General features: G+C 46.7%; 1 protein-coding gene across 1 annotated transcript in view; it reads right to left on the minus strand.

The window, feature by feature from the left end:
- Positions 1 to 16,081, minus strand: part of LOC147678939 (CD5 antigen-like) — a 445,953-nt gene extending 429,872 nt beyond the window's left edge. Inside the window, exon 1 of the mRNA XM_086942689.1 lies at positions 16,015 to 16,081. Coding sequence (XP_086798815.1) covers positions 16,015 to 16,081 — 67 coding nt within the window. The remainder of the gene's footprint in view (positions 1 to 16,014) is intronic.
- Between the last annotated feature and the right edge of the window lie 4,680 nt (positions 16,082 to 20,761).

The following is a 20,761-nucleotide window of genomic DNA, read 5'->3' on the forward strand; positions in this document are numbered from 1 at the left end:
CATCTCTAAACTGATATTTGTTGTCATACTTTCCTCAACAAGCCCTGAAGATTCGCAGTATGTTCCCTGCGATGAAACACGTGTTGGCATCTAACAAAGGAACAATAAACCTATGATTTAACACCAAGGACAGAACATTTCTCTTTCTTTTTGGACCTTTTGTACCTGAACCTGGAGTAACTGATTCTCTTTTAAACGACTCCTAAAGTGTGGACTAATACCAACTGAAATTCTTTTGCTACATATTTCACTTCTTTAATGTGTCATATACTTGTATAGCGCAGGGGCACTGCTGTGTTTACAGGATGAGCACAGTCTGAGGGACATACCAGAAAAAAAGAGACGAGAAAAACTGATTGATAAAGGAAGAAAGAGAAAGGGGAAAAAAAGCAAGAACAGTCTGAGACCAGCATTTAGAGCAACAGGTGATATAAGTATCCAAATGTCCCTTAGTTCCCAGTGTTCTCACCTTAAGAAGTAGTATACACAATCGTATTCCTCACAAGTAAAGTAATCATAGTCCAGATCCAAAGTGTTAAATGACAAGCGGATGACCAACTCCCGGTGTATTGACACCACCAACGGGAAAGGTATAGAGCTACCAAGGTCTTCTAGCCCACATTATGAGCCTGGATATGCAAAGGAACTCCATGGAGGAAAGTCAAAACCCTTCATGGTGTGGTGCCCAAAGCGCTGAGCCGGCCTTAGGGATGACAGCATTATTGATCACAGTGCTCTAGAATACTGGCATGCCACCATAATGGCCTTATACAGCGTTGTTGAAATGGGTCATAGAGGCCCATTATCCCTATATACAATGAGCACAGGCTTAACCCCATGGATGCTTATGAAGAGTCCAGCTCATCATGAGCACAGCTCCACTGGGCAGGATGACGAGCTGGACTTGTCATGAGCACCGCAGGGAATGGCCCCTCTCCCCCGCACCGCGGGGTAATTATCCCCGCTGTGAAGGGGTTAAGATGATGCCCGTACAGCCCTCATGTAGCAAGCACTGAGCCTGGTGTATGGTGGGGATCCTTCCGCTATTTGACTAGTAATATACAAGGAAAAATAAAGTTTTGTTTGTCCTGTATGGGTTATACTGTCTTTTATATTTACACATATCGTTTGGTTTGTGTACATGTTTTTTGATAAGGCTTTTATGTTAATTGGTTTTCAGCCCTGACGAAGTTCCCACGTCTGGGAATGAAACACATTGTCTGAGCTGTTTTGTTGTAATAGGAAATTGCATTTGTGAAAAAAGAATATGAATAAAGGCTTTTTTTAAAACACTAGGTCTGCCTTGACTTCATCGCCTGACACATCTCCCATAGCTTTATGGACTAAAGACCTGGAAAACAGGGGTGTTGCACAACAGCGGGCGCCGGAGTAATTATGTACAGGACAATTCACAAAAAACAAAACTAGTGTGAGGGGCAGATTGGAATGTCGGCCGTTGGGCTCTGTTCTATTGATAACTTTAATAATTATTGGTCCAATCTTAATGATGGCACCTTTTCGTACTCAGTGCAATGTTACCTTTATGATATGATATGGTATAGATGCATTGTACACATTTTAGTTTGTGTGATAGTCTTAATAATTAATTCTGGTACTGTATCGGCAGTTATTGACATGTGAAAGTATCTCTGTATTTATTGACCAGCAACAATTGTAATAGAAGCATAATTTACATGAAGTCTGCAGCCGGTTGTTTGAATGTTAAGGTTTTTTAACATATTTAACATATTTATGACAGAAGAATGATGATTAATGTTGTATGTTTCATGGATGTTTTGTAATTTTGGTGGTAAAAAAACGGAATAAAAGATTTTTGATTACTTGTGCCCTCCTTCATGCACTGCTTATGAACTCACATATTATATAAGTCATGACTTTTTCTAAGACATCATTTATGACATCACTGATAATATCACTGATAATATCTCAAATTACATCATTGATGACCTCACTGATGACCTCATCCAATAAGAGTGTTAGTTTGTTTTATAGTTTACATATTGGCAGGTGAATATCATAGTACTTTTTTACCTGATTTTGTTCAGCCTGGGCCAGCTAATGGGTGTGAGCGTGTGGGATTATTGAATATGTTTGTATCTTTGTCAGTCAGTCAGTCAGTCAAGAATTCTTTATTTCGATTGATAACAATCATAAAAGAAAACAGTACAAGAAAGACAATCCTCTGCACAATAAAAATATAAAATGACAGTACACATTCAGTTCTTAAAATTTATATGTATACAAAATTGCATTAGTTGTAAAATACGTCATGTATAGTATCAAAATTTAAAAATATTAAAAGTTTAAAAGGGAACCCTTATTCAATGGCTTTCCGGACAGTATAAAGAGCATCATACGATGTAACAATTTGTAGCCAGAAACCAAGGTAGTCCCTCAGGGATGAAATCAGTTAAGAGGGTCTTCTTTTATTTATCCGGGCTGTGGCCACCAAGAAGCTAGCTACACTGTACGTGACCCGGACAGAGCTAAGCATTTATAGGTGCATAAGGGCGGTCCTTACTTGTACGAATCCAATTTCCCGTAGGATTGGTTTTAAACATTTTTTGCGCACCTCCAAGTAGCGCGCACAAAACATTACCAAGTGGAGAGTGTCCTGGACAGAAAAATTGTCACAGGACATGGTGGGGCATCTTCTGGTTTCCCCCACTTAGGGAATATACCCAACGTGAGATGGATAAGGTTAAACTAAGATCTCACCAGCAGAAAGGGATGGAAGGGTTTGGTGACATACAACAAATAGGGCTCAATAGATGGACAGATTAATAAACCATAAATCCTTCTCACAAGTGGTTTCTGAGTTCCTCCTCTTCCCTCTCAGCCTCCAACAACCTGAGAAAGCTATGTTTAACCCACCCTATGACCTCCTTCTTGATGCCCTGTGGCCTAGAACACATATCTGGTCGTCCCAATCTGTTGCATGCCGCTCTAATATACGACAGCCAAGGGACACTCTCCGCCTTCTCCAGGGCAACACAATCCTTCAAAATTAGGTGGTTAAGAGGGAGCTCCTCGTTCAGCCAAGTTTTAGCCCAACAAATCAACGGCGCCGTCTTTAGTTGGTCCGAGATATAACCCTGGCCCAATTCAGAATGTATTGAAAATGTGGGGGACGATTGCGGGAGTGATAGGAGAGATCTAAAGAACCTATTTTCTGCAATTTGTACGTTAGTCATAGCTACATAACCCCAAATTGGCGCTCCATAGGACGCTATCAATAGGCATTTTGATTTATAAATCTTGAGTATAGCCTCCGTGGGTCTTGCTCCCAGTCTCTTGGAGAAGTTCAAGAGAGCTGTAGTAGATCTTACAACTACATTGCTCCTTAGCTTCATATGCAGGCCCCAGTTACCCTTCTCATCGAAAAGAACTCCCAGATAAGGGAAAGAAGGCACCCTCGTCTGGACCGTTCCATTACACCTGAAGCTTTTCACCTTCATGTTCTTACTCTGCGCTCCGGCCACCATTACATAGGATTTAATGGTGTTAACTTTTAAATCCAGGTCCTCCATGAAGCTGCCAAAATGGTCCAGCAGCCTTTGTAGGCCCAGGCCCGTGCGTGCCAGTAGAGCGGCATTGTCCGCGTACAGGAAGACCGAGATACCCGATCCGCCTATACGCGGTGTGTCTAGTGTAGCCATACCCAAGGATTTTTCGAGGGCATTAATGTAGATAGTAAAAAGAAGGGGGGCCAGTATGCAACCTTGTCTTACCCCACTTCTGGAGCTGAGGTTCCCGGTGCACTGTCCTTCCCTCGTAACCCTGACAGAGGCCGACAGGTCCTGGTGAAGGTAGCCTAGGAATTTAACCAAAGCTTCATCCAGGCCTAGCTCACGTAAAATCCTCCATAATTTCATGCGGTTGACTAAATCAAACGCTGAAGAAAGGTCCATAAAACCCAGATATAAATAACCGTCCTTTGCGACCGTACATTTGCTTATAAGGAGGTGCAAATTTAAGCATTGATCCATGGTGCCCCGGTGTTCTCTGAACCCGTACTGGAGCTTTGAGAGGACCCCCTCTCCTGCCAGCCAATCCCCCACTCTTTTGAGTATGACTCTGCCCATGATCTTAACAGCTGAGTCGAGCAGTGAGATTGGCCTATAACAGGCCGGGTCGCCTCTACACCCCTTCTTGAAAATAGGGATTATAACGGATGAGGTCCAGGATGGTAGGCAACCAGCGGTGGACACCGCATTAAACCCCTTGGTCAGGATTTTAGCCCAAAATTGTGGATACAGGATGTACAAATCAGCGGGGACCCCATCCAGGCCAGGAGCCTTGTGTCCAGTGGTCACTCTGATCGCCCTTTCGACCTCAGCCAGGTGAAACCTAACTGGTGTGTTATTCCCAAAAGGAGCTTCTCCACCAAGTGAGGGGCCCCCTGATCAATTTCATAGATGCCTTTGAAATGTAAAAGCCAACTGTCATCTGGGATAACACAATCCATGTCCAGGTTCTCCTGATCCGAGAAGAAAGGCTGGTTTACAATGGCCCAAAACTTTCTTCTGTCCCTCAACACATCCATGGATTGCACATTTTTCCAGGCTTCCTCCTTGATTTGCCGTTTACGCATGGCAATGGCAGTTTTATACTCCTTACGGAGTTGTGCCACTAGTGCCCTATTCCTCGGCCTATGTTTTAATGCCTCAAGCAGAGCACCATGGGTCTTATAACAGTTTTTATCGAACCATTTGTGGGCCCTCCTAATATGTCTACTTTTACCACCCTCTAGATCCTTAGCGATCTGTTTGCACACCTCTACATAAGCTGCAACAACGTCGGCTCCTGCAGCGGTGTCGTCCAAGCAGACCGCCAGATTGGCCTCAGTTTTAACTCCTCAAAGAAAGTCTCTGGGACAACCATGTTCCATTTTATATGTCTACCTTGGTCAGTGGATGACAGATCCTTGGATCCCCCCCCCTTAGCTCCTTCCCGAGCTTACCAATGCCGAGGTACACTGCCAGCAAAACCGGGTTATGGTCGCTGAAAGTTGAGATCACTGCACCGTAGGCTGAGATTCTGTCCAAGGGACCAGGGGATAAAAAGATATAGTTGATAACCAAGTTTGCTCCCTGCCCTATAAAGGTGGGGACTCTCACCTCTCCATTGCCAACTCCTGGTTCAAATAAATTCATATTGGCGAGAAGGGCCTCAAGGGCCTCTCCCTCTTTACTGTGCTCGAAATGGAGTACCCCCTCGGGTGGTAGCCCATCATGAACATCATTATAACACATTACCAGGGGCAAGGATGTATATTAAAATCACCCAAGAGCACCAACTCTGGGGCAGGGGATTGTTCCTGTGTATATGCTGACATAAATTGCTCTAAATTGATAAGGTGCTCGTTCTGTAAAGAGCCCTCCCTCGAGTTATAAAAATTAATTATTAAGAGTTTATGCTGGGGTGTGGCTTGACCGCCGACGGGAAAGGCGGCGTGAGCTCGGAGCTCTGCGCCTGATCCCTCAATTATCCTGATTACAGTGCGGCAAACCTTGAGAAAAAGGTCATTGATGCAAAGGAGAAGACAAGGACCGCAGCGGCGCTGTCTGGCACATACGAAATAACCCGAACACTGCTGGGCAAAGGAGTAAGGACGGAGAGATTTTTGGCCGGCGCAGGGACAAAATGGCACCAGCGAGCTGATCGAACCCTGAAGGGCGGCGACCCGCGTGAGTAAGCGGGGCTCCGGCAAGACTTGGCAGGGGAGAGCGCATACGCCGAGTGGTGCAGGAGGGCGAGCGGCACAGAGAGGCGAAAGAGTGGAGCGACCCACCCGGCGCCGAGCCAGAGAGCGGAAGAAGGGAAAGGCAACTAGCGACGAGCGGTGAGAAGGGGGGAGAGGAGAGGGGGCCTGCGGGGAGCTGGAGGACAGTGCCCTGTGATGAGCGGGGCGGCACTGCCGAACGGGGGACGAAACCGGGATACAACGACCTGCTCGGCAGTAGGAGTGTGCCCTAACGCATGAACAGAAAATAGTGGAGGGGGAACCAGCTCTGCACGGAGGCCGCTAGAACTGGGCGGGGAGGATTGCCAGCCAAGAGCCCATTGAGGTACCGCAACAAGAGGCAGGAGGACATGCGCTAGGCCCCCGACCTGCACTACCCGCACTGTGACCAGTGAACTTGGGGGCTGGAACATGACCCGCTGATGCCCCCTTTGTTAAAAGGACACCCGAGACCTAAAATGGGGAGCGCATATCGGCGAGTGCTGAATACAGGTCTGTGACGCCGCCAGGTGCCAGGAGGAAGCTATAAATACACAGAAGGGGCCCCTGAATAACAGGTAGGGCAAATTAGAGGCTAGGCCAGAAAGAAAGGAGATTGGAGGCACTGGAAAGCCTCGAAAACGCTAACCTTGAGAAGTATCTTATCCCCAAGATGGCTTCCCTATGCAGAGACTAGGCCCGCCGATGAGGACAGTGAAGTATACAGTTGGGTGACCGACCCACATTATCACTGCTAAGTGTCACCACGCTGGTGTGGGGAGGGGATAGAAGCACCGGCCTAATACAGAGAAGTCCTGAGCTGGGAGCTGCAAGAGGACAGCGAAGCTGACGGGGGCCGACACCTGAGGAGAACAACACGCTTGTGCCTGGAGATCACCATGATCAGAGCTGTGCAGACGACCGACTTCTGAGAGTGCCCGAGGTGGCGTAAACCCGACTTGCGGGCCCACCCCCCGCCACAATACAGTCAGACCTAAGCTTCCCCAGGCGGCATTGGAGGTTCACTAGAATCGTGAGAAGACTCGAATCATGGGGAAACTCAAGGGGAAAACGGATGGTACAGCGACTGCAGAGACGCAGGACCCTACCACATCGGGGCCCGCGGACCTCCAGCAACTGTAAGACCGCATACTGGAGGCCATAACGGCAAAAAAAAAATGCCTTGCAACAGGACATCGCACAGGTGGCATCTGGGTTGGGGCTACTCCGCGCAGATCATGCCAAGTTAACGGACAGAGTCAAGCAAAATGAAGTGGCGCTGCAGGAGTTGACCCCCGCTCACTCAGTTCTGGAAAGGAAAATGGAAAATGCCCTGGCCCAAATACAAACGCTGGAGAGGAGAGCTGAGGACGCCGAAAACATGAACAGGCATAATAATATCCGATTGGTCGGCCTTCTGGAAAAAATTGAAGGGGGAGATATGATCGGCTGCCTGGACTCCTGGCTCAGGACAACAGTGGCCCCGGAGGGCCTGTCACCTTTCCTCAAACTTGAGCGAGCACACCGGGTCCCTGCCAGGCCTCCTAAACCAGGCCAACCACCTAGGCCGGTAATAGCAAGGCTGCTCCACTACAAAGATAGAGACTTGCTGCTTCAAAAAGCCCGAGTAGCAGGCCCATACCAGTGGACAATGGTAAGGTGACCTTGTTCCCGAACAACACCTACAAAACGCAACGGCTACGGGCCTCTTTCCTCTCTGTTAAGCGAGCACTCAGAGATGAGGGTATACAATACTCCCTGCTCCTCCAGGCCAAATTGCGAGTCGAGATGGACGGCGCGGCTCATTTCTTCCACACACCAGAGGAGGCCTGGTCATGGATCGAAACCTACAAAGCGGGGACCAACAGTACACGACAGCAGGAAAAGGAGATGCAGAGATCGACGCAGGTGCGAAAATCACAGAGACTCCGCAGGAAGGGGCGGGACACCCGGACACCGTCAGCGTCACAAACAGTAGAAAAGCGCAAGGCAGCGCTGCAAGCAGTGGTGGAGCTATCGGGCGCTAGCCCGTCCTTATCGAAACACGGCACAGATTCTGAGGGAAATCACACGGGCTCGGAGACGGACATATCGGAGAAACAAGGCGCCAAGGGACCGAAAGTGACACCGAACTCAGCAGACGAAATCCTGGATGTCTGACACGTGAGATATCGAACTTTATTATTATGTTGACTAATAGAATTTGATGGGTATGGAACAGGAGAGACTGCTATCGAAAGCGGAATCGCCGCACATCTTTTATGGGGGATCATAGGGGTTAGGGTTATGGTTTACGCAGCTGCCTGTTGGTCTAGAGCCAACCCCTAAAAGCCCTTAAGACTCCTGCAGTGACGACTGCAGGCTAGACTGGAGTTAAAGTTAAATGAGGGCTGTTTGGACGGGGTCTGATAGGTTGCTATTGGGTCCTGTTCTGGGGGGGCGGAGGGATAAATGTTGGGAATGTTCTTTCGAAACAGATGCTAGAATTTAATGTTGGGAGGTTTGGAGGGTAAGGGCAGACAGGGAATTGTTGGGAGGGTCCCACCACTGAAGCAAAGACAACGGCCGGCTTGGCCAGCTACGAGATGGAGTGGGACAATGGTTGAAATGGATAATTTAAAATGTATGACCTGGAACGTGAGGGGGCTCCATACGATGGTGAGGAGACACAAGGTTCACTCTTATTTAACTCGTAGAGGGGTCCAGATTGTGTTTCTCCAGGAAATACACTTGACAGCAACAGAGGGCCTAGCATTGCAGCGCAGATGGCGAGGTCAAGTGTTTAGCACTGCCTACTCCGCATACGCTAGAGGGACGTTGATCTGGGTAAGGGCTGGAGTGCCATTCCAGGTGACCAGACAGGTAATTGACCCGGAAGGTAGATTTGTGGCAATAGCGGGCAGAATACGGGGCCACAACATCACCTTATGTAGCATATATGCACCCAACACGGAACAACTGGTTTTCTTAGGGAAACTGTCTGGGACACTAGCACACTTGCTGATGGGTCTGGTTGTGGTTATGAGGGGATTTTAATTTGGTGACGGATGTCTCATTGGACAGATCCCATACGCCGCTCAATGATTCCCCGGTTCACAGGTTAGCTAAGGGCAGGCTAGAATGGCAGGAACGTTGGAATCTGAAGGACGCCTGGCGTATACGACACCCGGCTGATAGGGACTACTCCTACTTCTCGATAGTACATGAGCTACATGTCCGGTTGGATGCAATGCTGTGCTCCCCACTGATGATGCCATCTGTGGTGCGAGCTGAGTATCTCGCCAGGACAATATCAGACCACAACCCCCTATTGGTTACCTTAGACTGGATGTCTGAGACACCGTGTATTCCCACATGGAAATTGCGACCAGACACCTTGGACGACCCGCTCTTTCACGAGATGCTGGAGGAGGTAATTACGCAATACTTTGCTGACATTGCTGGCACCACCATGACCAGGGCAACAGAGTGGGATGCCTTCAAGGTCATCATCAGGGGGCTCTATATTGGGAAGCAAGCGGGAATACCTAAGGTCCTCCTATGATATCTAGATAAAGCGGAGAAAAACCTCCGAGAAATAGAAATAGCGAGGCCTGGGCACCCTGAGCTCCAAGAGCGAGTCGGCGCAGCTCGGAAAGCAACGGCTGTTGAAGTAGAACAACTCCGTAGCTTTGACTGCAAGACCTACTCGACGAGGATGCATGCAGAAGGGGATAAAGCGAGCACGCAACTAGAGTGGCTGGCCAACCCCACAAGGCGACACTCCCCCTTCCTGGCTTTGGAGGATGACAAGGGGGCTATGGTGCACACACAGACCTAAATACTACAGAGCTTTACACTGTATTATGAGAAGCTTTACAAAAGTATGGTAGCGAATGGAGACCCAGCTCTGGATGTCTTTTTAGATGAGCTGGATATCGCACAAGTAGACTATGATCAAGCGGAGGACCTAGGAAAGGATATAGAGCTGGCAGAAATTCAAGGAGCTATAAAACGCATGACTCGCAGTAAAACACCAGGACTGGATGGTCTGCTGGTAGATTTTTATAGCAAATATGTTGACCTGATAGCACCGAGGCTATTGGAAGTATATAAGGAAGCCAAGGAAGGGGGCTGCTTGCCCCAACCAATGAGGTAAGCGCTGGTGATCCCATTGCTGAAGCCAGGGAGGGAAAGTAGCGACAAGGCTTCATATAGACCATTGTCCATGTTAACAACGGATTATAAAATTCTCAGTAGTATATCAGCGGCCGATTGCTACCATGCATGACCTCGCTGGTCCACGACGACCAGTCAGGCTTCATCCCTAAGCGCAACACCACCTCGAATATTCGGAGACTCATACGCCTTATGAACGCTGACAACTCCGAAGCACAAGTGCCATTGATCCTCTTCGTAGACATAGAGAAAGCTTTTGATAGCCTGGAGTGGGACTACTTATATAATGTCTTGATTCGCTTCGGGCTGGGCGAAGAATATATAAAATGGACGAGAGTAATATATACCTTGGCGATGGCGAGGGTACGAGTGGGAAAATTGTTATCGCCCCAATACCAGGTAACACGCGGGACAAGACAGGGATGCTCGCTGTCCCCCCTCTTGTTTGCCCTCGCAATAGAACGTTTAGCCAGTGAGATCAGGACGGGTAGATATTATAGAGGGTTAGACAGCAGAGATGGGAGACACCCTATATCCCTATATGCGGACGACCTATTGCTATTTCTTGAAAATGAGGAGGAGGCCTTGACTGAGGCAGAAAGGCTATTGCAACGCTTTGGGGAGCTTTTCTGGCCTAAAAGTCAATTGGTCCAAGACGTGTATGTTTCCTGGTCGGCAGGGAGAGCTTAGACCAGATGGACACCCATTGATAAAATGGGAACCCACCTCGGGGTATACATATACCATACACCGGCGGACAAGTGTGGCTCACTGGTTAGAGGAGGCATACCCTGAAGCAGAGGTCCGGCCCGGGACCAGGGTTCAATTCCCGACGCGGCAGGGTCTGAGCCCAAGTGTCCACGTACTCAATAATTCTCACTTCGGTGCCTACTCGAATCACGGGTTCACACTCTCCAACTCTGGGCAATAGCTTGCTCAATCTCCACTATGGCCCCCCCATGGCGGGATGACTGGCTTTCACCTTGGGGATGCCCAGTACGGGTTATCTTACAGGGAAAAAAGACAGGACGGGTTCCCAATGCAAGCGCCGAGATGCCCAAGGGTAAGTCGAGCGCTATATAAGAACACACATACATACATACATACATGCTGGAGGGTAATGTGGGTCGCTGTATACGAGCATTGAAGAGCAGTATGGCCTTCTGGGCGACCCTGCCTATATCATTGATGGGCCGGATCTCCCTATTGAAAATGGTAGCCCTACCGAGACTTTTGTACTACTTCCGTACGCTACCTGTGTGGATACCCTGTTCCATTTTCAAAGCGTTGAAATCACAGATTTCTTCATATCTTTGGGAGATGCAGAGTCGCCCAGAATACGCTCCTTAGACCGAAGGATGAGGGGGGACTTGAAGTCCCGAACTTCGAACTCTATTATCTAGCAGCACAGTTGCAGCTATTTACGCAAGAGGTGGCGAGAGTGTTCAGAGGCCCAGAACACGAGAGAGAGGAAGGCATACAACGACACGTCCTGGCTTATATAACATTACAACAGAAGCTAAACTTGCGAGACCTAACTATAGAGGAACTAATGTTCCGACTTTGTTGGAACAGATCTCAACGACTGGCGGGAGTACGCCACCCATACGCGCGGTGGCATCTACAGGTTTGGGACGAGGCGGGACTGCAAGTTGTAGGAGATCTGTATGAGGATGGGGCGTTACTGCCTTACCAAACGCTCCAGGAAAGATTTGACCTACCAAGGGGAGACTTCTTATTTTATGCCGCGATTACTAGAGCTGTGCAGGCACACTGGCAGGAGGGATTGATGGAGCCCACAACAACTATGGCCTGCCAGTATACCATGATGGCAGCGGGCACTTACAAAGTGGTCACACGCCTCTACGGCAGAATGCTCTGTAAAAACTTACTACCTTTGACTGTGTTGAAAAACAAATGGGAAGCAGACATAGGTAAAGAGATCCCGGAGACAGCTTGGGCGCAGATAATGCGACGAGCCCGAAAGAGCACTAGGAACGCGCGCTTCCAACTAGTACACTTTTTTATATTATATAGGGCGTATTTAACAGCGGGGAAAATCCGTAAACATTTTGGAGTGCATAAAGCAGCATGCCCGAGGTGTACTGGAGAGGCGGCAGAATTAGACCACATGCTATGGACTTGTCCAATGCTGGGAGATTATTGGAAGACGATAGGGGACGTGTTAAACGAGGTGACGGGGAGACAGCTGCAGTTTGACATGGCTATCAGTGTCCTACACTGGTTCCCTCACCCCCCCCCAAGCACAAGAACACTAGCAAATTCATCGACATGGGCCTTATATTAGCCAAACGTGCAATCACTCGACATTGGAAGGCAACAGCCGGTCATCGTACAGACGCTTGATGAGTGAATTCCTGAAATGGGCTACCTGCGAAAGCTCCTCAGATATCAGATGGCGCATAGGCGACAAGATGATAGAGCATTAGCTACAGCGATGGCATGGGAGGTATTAGTACAGGCCCTAAGAGATTTGGAGACACAAGACGAGGAAGAGGAGCAGGATACTGAAAGGGAGCCCTAACAACACACACAGGATACATTACACCCCGAAACACCTAACACTCCTGGTACATAGAACTAGAAAACATGTGGAAGTGGTGGGACTATGGGAAGGGGAGGGGGGTGGGAGACCACATCAAGAGTACTAAGGGCAGTAGATAGCGCATCAGCGCCCCTAGGATATGCTATAGGTTGAACCTTCACGACATAGTATACAATATCATTAGATTAGTGAGGAACTCCTGGAGAACTAATAAGGAAGTAGTGACACCTGACACCGAGATGGGGGGTTCTTATTAGGCGTAATCACCCCGTAGGAGATCTGCAAGATTATGGAGAGAAAGGGTATTACGAGCACTATTAAGGCGTATTCAATAAATCATGATCGTTCCTTAAGTTAACACCGCGACGGCGGTTGTTGGGGGGGGGGGGCTTTAGGTTGGAAGGGTTGTTCATAAAAGGAAAAGCAGGCACGAGGTCCTCCTACTAGATGGCTACAAAGGACTATTCCTTTACGCCCCTTAATTTATCCTGAAACATGCCGCCCGGCCTCCGGGATGTGGGCTAATGGGCTGTGTAAAGAGCTGCCGGAAGATTGGCACATCGTGACCACTAGAAATGGAACTGTATTATGTGATAACATGTGACTTGTATATTGCCTGCAATAAAAACATATAAAAAAAAGAGTTTATGCTGGACAGAGACAGTCCATTCAATAATCAGGAAATTCACAGAATCAGTGTCTAGTTTTCTAAAAGTCCATGCAAGGTTTAGGGAAAAGAGTGCAAGTAGCCCCCATTTAGGTCTTCCCGCTGTCCCCTGAACAGCGGGGACAACAAAGCTAACATAACCATCAAGCGAAACACTGAGCGAGATATCCCAAGTTTCTTGGAGGGCAATGATCTTGTGATGCTTGAAAAACACCAGCCATATAGGGTCATTTATTTTTGATCTAATGCCCGCCACATTCCAGGTCAAAAATTTACAAATATGCCTCTGTTCTCCTACCTCAGTCCTCACCTCTGCCAAACAGGGAGATAGTCATTCGTTCAACTTCATTGGAGACAGCGGAGAGAAACGATTAGTGAGACTTATCTCTGCTAAGGGTGGACCGCCCTGCTGTGCATTAGAAGGTATACTCGATAGACCCCTAACCACCCTCCCAGAATGCTCCCATGTAGGCCTCTGTACAATGTTATTTGCCTGGTGACACAGCAACTGCTGTATGGTGCTGGTGGGCCCCTGCTGGTATTGCACCAGGGGACGGCAAGGTGGTCCAGAGGACCTGGATGGGGGATAGAAGAACCCAAGAGGGAGAGGTCTATTGTCCTTATTTGTCAAGTCAGAGGCGTCCCAGAACAGTCTTTGAGCGCTGGCCTGATCATTAAAATTAACCACCGCACAATCCCCTGGAATGCATTTTGGGCGCCGCCCAACCCAACTAACCCTTCTTGCCATAATCACACTACTTGTGATGTCTGTGCCACCACTGCAAAACCGCGAACACCATTGCCTAGTCAGGAACATAATTTCATGGGTTGTTTCGTTGTGGCCCGTCGTTATGGAGGGAACCCCCTAGTAAAAACGGCCACTAACGGGGCGGCCTCTGGAGGTAACTCAAGATGACGGTCCCTATGACGGCCCTGCCTGAAACCATCTCTACTGTTATCTCTCCTATTACTGGATCCAGAGTTAGAGCTCCCTCTCCCCTCCCATGTTGCCCACCCCACACAGAACTCCCACTCTGACCGTGCTTTTACCCCTTAAAACTTCCCGGTCCTTGTTCCTAGTATTATCACAGGGGACAATGACGATTGGGTTCTAAGGGATGACCATGTTCGACTTTCGATCAGCCTGTTGGTTAAGAAAAGCATACATTTTCTCAAATTTGCCCAATAACCCTGCTATGCATTCATTCTTTGTGTCCACAATGTCTTTTGCAATGGCCACCAAAGCGGGCTCCAGTCTTGAGGCAAATAGGTCCTCTACAAGATTAGTGACAAGGTCCCTTAGGCTGCCATCCTGCTGGGTAGCCGTCCCCGGTGGGTTTTTCCTCCTTGACGGTTTTGTTATTGTCCTTCTCTTTCGAGTATACTTGGGTGGGGGGATCGCGGGGGTTAATACCTTAAGATTAGTGGAAGGGTGAGGCGGACTTTGGGGAACAGCCAGCACCTTGTCTGTGGGAGGGGGATTTGTTATAACGGTAGTGGGTTCAAGTGGGACACTTGGGGTATGAGCAGGGTCTAGCGCCAGGTCGATAGAGGCAGAAGCCAACCCCAGTTCCTTTTCCACACTAGCAATTTCCTTAGTCAGTACCCCCACAGCAGAGGTTAAATAATAAATAATTGAGTACGATTTTCTGGGAATTTTGGCATGTTTACCTTCATGATCACCGCAACAAGCTGCTTTCTCTTCCCCATGGTAGATATCAGAGGGTTGGCCCAGCCCGGCCTCTTCCGTCCTCGGACGGCCTCAGACGGCTCGCCCTTTGCCCGGCTTCGCCCGGCGCCGCCCGCTTGCGTCAGCGAGGCGGAGGGAGCTGCTGTTCTTTAAGCGACTCTGGGCGTGCTGATGCGGAAGTGGGCGGTGTAGAGGCGCAAGGCAGGCTTGGAGCTGTAGTCTCCCCCCTCTGCGGCCACGCGAGCAGGCAGCAGTGGCAGGGGAGACAAACAGTGTCAGGATCCCAGGAGCGTCCGGTGCAGCAGATGTCAGGTAGGGTATGCCTCAAACCGCCTCGCAGCTTCTCTGACCCCCGCTCGACCAAGGGAGCTGCTGTTCTTTAAGCGCCTCCGGGCGCGCTGATGTGGAAGTGGGCGGTGTGGATGCGCAAGGCAGTCTGGGAGCTGTAGTCTCCCCCCTCTTGGGCCGCGCGAGCAGGCAGCGGCGGCAGGGGAGACAAACAGCGTCAGGATCCCAGGAGCGTCCGGTGCAGCAGATGTCAGGTAGGGTATGCCTCAAACCCCCTCGCAGCTTCTCTGTATCTTTGTATTGAAGAGCAACACTGCATGACGATGATGATTTGTGTTCACGATGTTCCACGCAAGTTTTTTGGTACAGTAGAAACATGTTTTTAAAGTGTTTTAAGCAGCCTTGAGCTATTAGACAAAATGCTGTTATTGAGATTATGTCTTCTTAACATATGACTGTGTGATGTTGTAAATGATATCATCAGTGATGTCATATGTGAGGTCATATGCAGTGCATGGTGGGAGTGTAAATCACTGGCATATTCACCTAACGATAACATCACTTTAATCTTTGTTTGTTTTTTAAGTGAATATGTCATTTCACTATCTGGTAATGTTAATCTGTGATGTGGTATGTTGTTATGGTAAGTCATAATGTGTTATGCAATATTATGTCACACCAGCATTATTTACCTCACTGTCCTAGAGTCGTTGAGCACTCGTCCTGATTCTTTTGGTGCCCGGCAGAGGACGCGAGGTGACAAATACTTTTGCTGCACAAAACTAACAATATAAACATTCACACAGTAGAGCCTCACTTTATTCTTGCACTAAAAGCTGTACATGTACAAATCATCAGACAGTGGCAGTGACCTGCCAGACAAACAGCACTCAACTCACCACATTCAGGGCAGAACACCGCGGATGCCCTCAGGGCAAGAAGCAGGAACACAATGTACCCCAACATTAGAAGATCTGAAAGAGAGGGCACACGTTGGCAATGTTAGTGAGAATGTCAGAGTTTACACCTGTATCTTAGCGACTCTCGATTGGAGAAGTCATAGAGTGAATAATTGTGGTTATCATTCATATAAAGGTGCACACTGCTTCTCTCCTGCTTTTGTACAATCCTAGTGACTTGGAAGCATGAGGTGCCGGTAAGAGCGTCCAGTGCTGTGGGACGTGCACTGTGTGAGAAGAGCCTCAGCACTTCGAGTCCACGGTTCATGTCTGCCCATCGACTCTGAGATTTGAGATTGAGCCAAGGACGACATGGGTCCATTGCGGACATGACAAGCACGACTCGGAGGCATACATGCACACTACACATACCAAGGCTAATTGACAACTTTGGCGTGTGTTGGTGTAAGGGGTAAGAAGGTGGGTTTAAGTAGTGAGAGTATGAGGTAGGCATTAGTTATATATACATAGGTGTTTGTAGGGGCAAATTACTTATAAATATGTTATAATTACAGCTAATACATGTGATTTATTAGAAATGCATGATGATTGTCAACTGACCCTTTTAGTCGTGAATGAATTATATTTAGTCCCCTCTCCTCTAATCTATTCATTACCTACGTCACTGTATTTGGATGTGCATTGTACCTGCTACTACCATTGTTATAGTAGTTATAAATACTTGTAATTAAATCATCTGTAAATTCATTGTAAACTCATTAATGGAATTATGGGAGGTCAGTATAGTTATTCATATATTACACCCATAAAGGGGTGAAAGCCCTATACTTGTTTTGTGAGTAAATTCGAAAGTGGATTATACTGTCTTTTTCAATTACCTCCTCTCTGACCCTGTCTTGGGTGCACCCATTTGTTGAGCATTTAAATTGGATTATAAAGCTGCTTCAGTCGTGCATTATATGGCATTAAGACTAATATACTTATACGTAAAGACTGCGTAGACTATTTTCATTAAATACTCAGCCATATATAATATATTGCATAAATGTAACTCACTTTTGCATGCCGAGTTTGGCCTTAGACATCTAAGTGAATCACACCTAATGTACACACCGGCTCACCATATGCCGGGATATAATGTTGAGTCCTACCGCTAGCATATCTTGCTCACAGAGTTAAATGTCAGGGACTTAATCTCCTGCTAAAGCAGTTTAGCGAGTCCTTAAGAGCGATTTTTAGGGAATCACTATTAAGGACTCGCAAAATGCTTCACATTCCTTATTAGCGACTCACAAATTGAGAGTTGCAAATAAGGAATGGCTTCTCATTCATTTCTATGGGGAAAGAGGCCCATAGGAGTGAATGGGAATTGCGCGCCCAATTTCAAGGGTGCAAGTTCCAAAAGGACACCATGTTTCACCCCTGAATTGGGCATGTGTGCACATGTGGTGCACATACATTCCCTAAGGGCATGTATGTGTGCCACATGTCACTTGGAAAAAAGCTGAAAAGTGCTTTTTGAAAGGAAATCGCAACTTAATTTGCGATTCCTTAAGGCATTATCGCAATTTGCTATGCCACCTAGCATAGCAAATCAAATCAAAAAATAGCATTTAAGGAATCGCAAATTGCGATTCTCTAAATGCTTGCGCAAAGTAAGAAATCACAATTTTTGCGATTCCTTATTTTGAAAGTAGGTATTTACCTACATAGCACACAGCTAAATTGCGATCGCAAACGCTGATATTCTGCAAATGTCAGCATTTTTGATCAACGCTATTTCGTTTGCTACATGTGAACCTATATCTGTTATCACTCCTTAGAAATAAATACCTTCTACTCACTCTACTCTTTCTCCCACAGAGAAGTAAATAACTTCCACTCACTCTGCTATTGCTCCTGCAGAGAGGTACATAACTCCTACACACTGGGTGAGAATCTGAATCATCTCAGGCACTTCCCTTTCTTTGCAAAGAGTTAAATACCACTACTTGATGTCTCAAATTCACAATGATGCATACCACTTGTTGATCAATTTTTCAGGGAGTGTAAGAAAAGAAAAACTGCTCTTCAGGTTGGACTCAATGGTGCTAAATGTGTGCTGTGTCCTGTCCTGTATCTAATATTGACCTGTTTTTCTGAGGAAGTTAAATGGCACAAACTCACTGTCTCTAATCTCCTGTGATATATCCAACTCTTCCATCACTCCCTATTGAATTAAAGGCTTCATTTGCACTGCCTCTCTTCTCTTGTTCCCCATACTTACTATCTTGAGTCTCTTGTACCCTTAACTGACGGTCTACAAACTCCTGCACTGCTTACAATGCTCCCATTTCTTATCATATTATATACCCCATGCTCGCTGCCTCTAATTTCTTATACCCCATACTCACTATCTGTAATATCCTGCACTAATCTCAATGCTATCATCTCTTCCTTATTGAGTCAAATACCCCATACTCACAATTTCTATTCTTCTCTACCCCGTGCTCAGGTTCCCTACACTCATGTACTCCCTAGACATTATCTGCAATGTCCTATACCTCGTATTCACTGTTTCTAATCTCTTATTCCCCATACTTACTGTCTGTAGTCTCCTGCCATAATCCCAAAGCTGCCATTCCTTCCTCATTGTGTTAAATACCCAATACCTACTCTCTCTACTCGATACCCCATACTCACTGTATCTAATCTCCTGTATCTCATACTCTCTATGCTGATGTATACTAAATTCACTGTCTGTAATCTCTTGTACCACATACCTACTGTCACTAATGTTTTGTACCCTGTACTCACTGTCTTTGATCTTGTGCACCTCCTCCAATACTGCATCTCTTTCTTATCAAGTGAAATACCCCATAATCATTGCCTCTAATCTCCTGTATTCCACACTCACTGTCTCTAGCCTTCTGTACCCCATACTCACTATATCCAATCTCTTTTACCCAAACTCACTGGCTCTAACCCTGTACACTATATTCACTGTATCTAATCTCCTGTATCCCATAGTCATTGTCTCTAATCTCTTGTCCCCCAAATTTACTGCCAGCTGTGCCCCACATTACCTTAATTACTACCATCTTATGTTTACTGAGTTAAATACCCCATACTCAACGCCTCTTATCTTCTGTACCCCATACTCAAAGCCTCTTATCTTCTGTACCCCATACACACTGTCTGTAATCTCCTTTCCCAAACACACTGTCTGTAATATCCAGACTTACCTCCAAAGGTGCCCTCTGCCATCTCCTTCTTATCGAATTACATTCCCCATATACATTGTTGGGAATCTCCAGTCATATCTGGCATGTTCATCTCCTGCTCACACTGTGAAGTGTGGCACATTCTGAACATCCAGCTCTCTTCCTCAGGGTGAAACTCTTTCCCAGTCTGGAGTTGTCTCTCTAATCTCTCCCAGTTCCATCTCATTTTATAGGATTGAAACACATAATACTCACTCTCTGGAGCTTCACAGGTCTGTCCGGTACCCACAGGTGTGTGGTGATGGCTGAGAGCTCTATACATTAATTTGAGGCAGACTGCCCTTATATACCTGATCCTGCATGTGGGGAGGGTTCTGCCGCTCCTCCAGCGTCCATTTATATTCCGTATTTTTTTCAATCCTTTGCAGCTTCATGGCTGACATCAACTCCACCCACCTTCATCTGTTTGAACATGTGGATCTCATCCAACCATGGCCTACCTGGGAAAAACTTATTTTCATGCGCACACGAAGACACACACAGAACAGCATGCACACATACACTCACACAAGTGTGTGCGCTTAAGAACAGATACACACAAACATACATATAGACAGGTACTTTCACAGGAAGAAACATGCAAACAAACATTGATTCCCACAGCACCACATGCATATATATGCACCAAAGACATAAACAATTGCATATGCATATAGAGGTACAAACTCAAATAAATGGAATTAATGACACAATTATTTTGGCCCATATAAACACAAACACACATGGAGACAAAGAGGATAATTCTGACTTTTTCTTGAGGTTGCCATTGTCAGATTTTTTTTCTGTTCTTGCTGCCATTGCTAGAAGGCACACCTCTCTGGCAATGCTCCTTTTAAGATCTTACTATTGGTTACTAAACCATGGCTCCTTCCTGGTTTCTGTCTTCTTTTGTCATCCTGGAAGAGCTGGGAATTTTTGAATGAGAAACTGCCCCAAGAGTTCCCAATTGTTTGTGCTTCTTCTTCTTTAAGTATCCTTTGTGTCTTCACATAATCCTAGATTGTGTCCATTTTTATATTTGTATCTTGTCCTCACCACTTCAGTTTCCTCAGATTATATTTTTCTGGATATTGTGCCAGAGACTTTAATATTTGTGTTTGGGTTAGGGTAATGTTAATTTTCATAATCTGTGGAAAATGATCACTTTCTGGACATGGGCAGATTTTGATGCAATTTAACATAGGAAAGAGATTATTACAGATGATGGTGAAGTCTATAATTGATTGGCTCTTTCCACTCAGAAACGTGGTGGCCGCTGGTCTGTCTCCAGTTACGTTACCATTACCATTCATGGTGAATAAACCTAAAGTTTCCAGCTCTTGGATTGTTGATTTAATTCCTGGGGCATTCCTTCTCTTACTTCTGGACTGTTTGCTGTTTGTGAGATTGCTATTAAAATCTCCTCAAATTATCAAATTACTAAATTTTTTGAGAGGTGTCAGTTTTCAGTATTCTTTCTCCCT

The sequence above is a fragment of the Lissotriton vulgaris genome, chromosome 11, assembly GCF_964263255.1.
Source record: "Lissotriton vulgaris chromosome 11, aLisVul1.2, whole genome shotgun sequence".
In the NCBI taxonomy this organism is placed as follows: Eukaryota; Metazoa; Chordata; class Amphibia; order Caudata; family Salamandridae; genus Lissotriton; species Lissotriton vulgaris.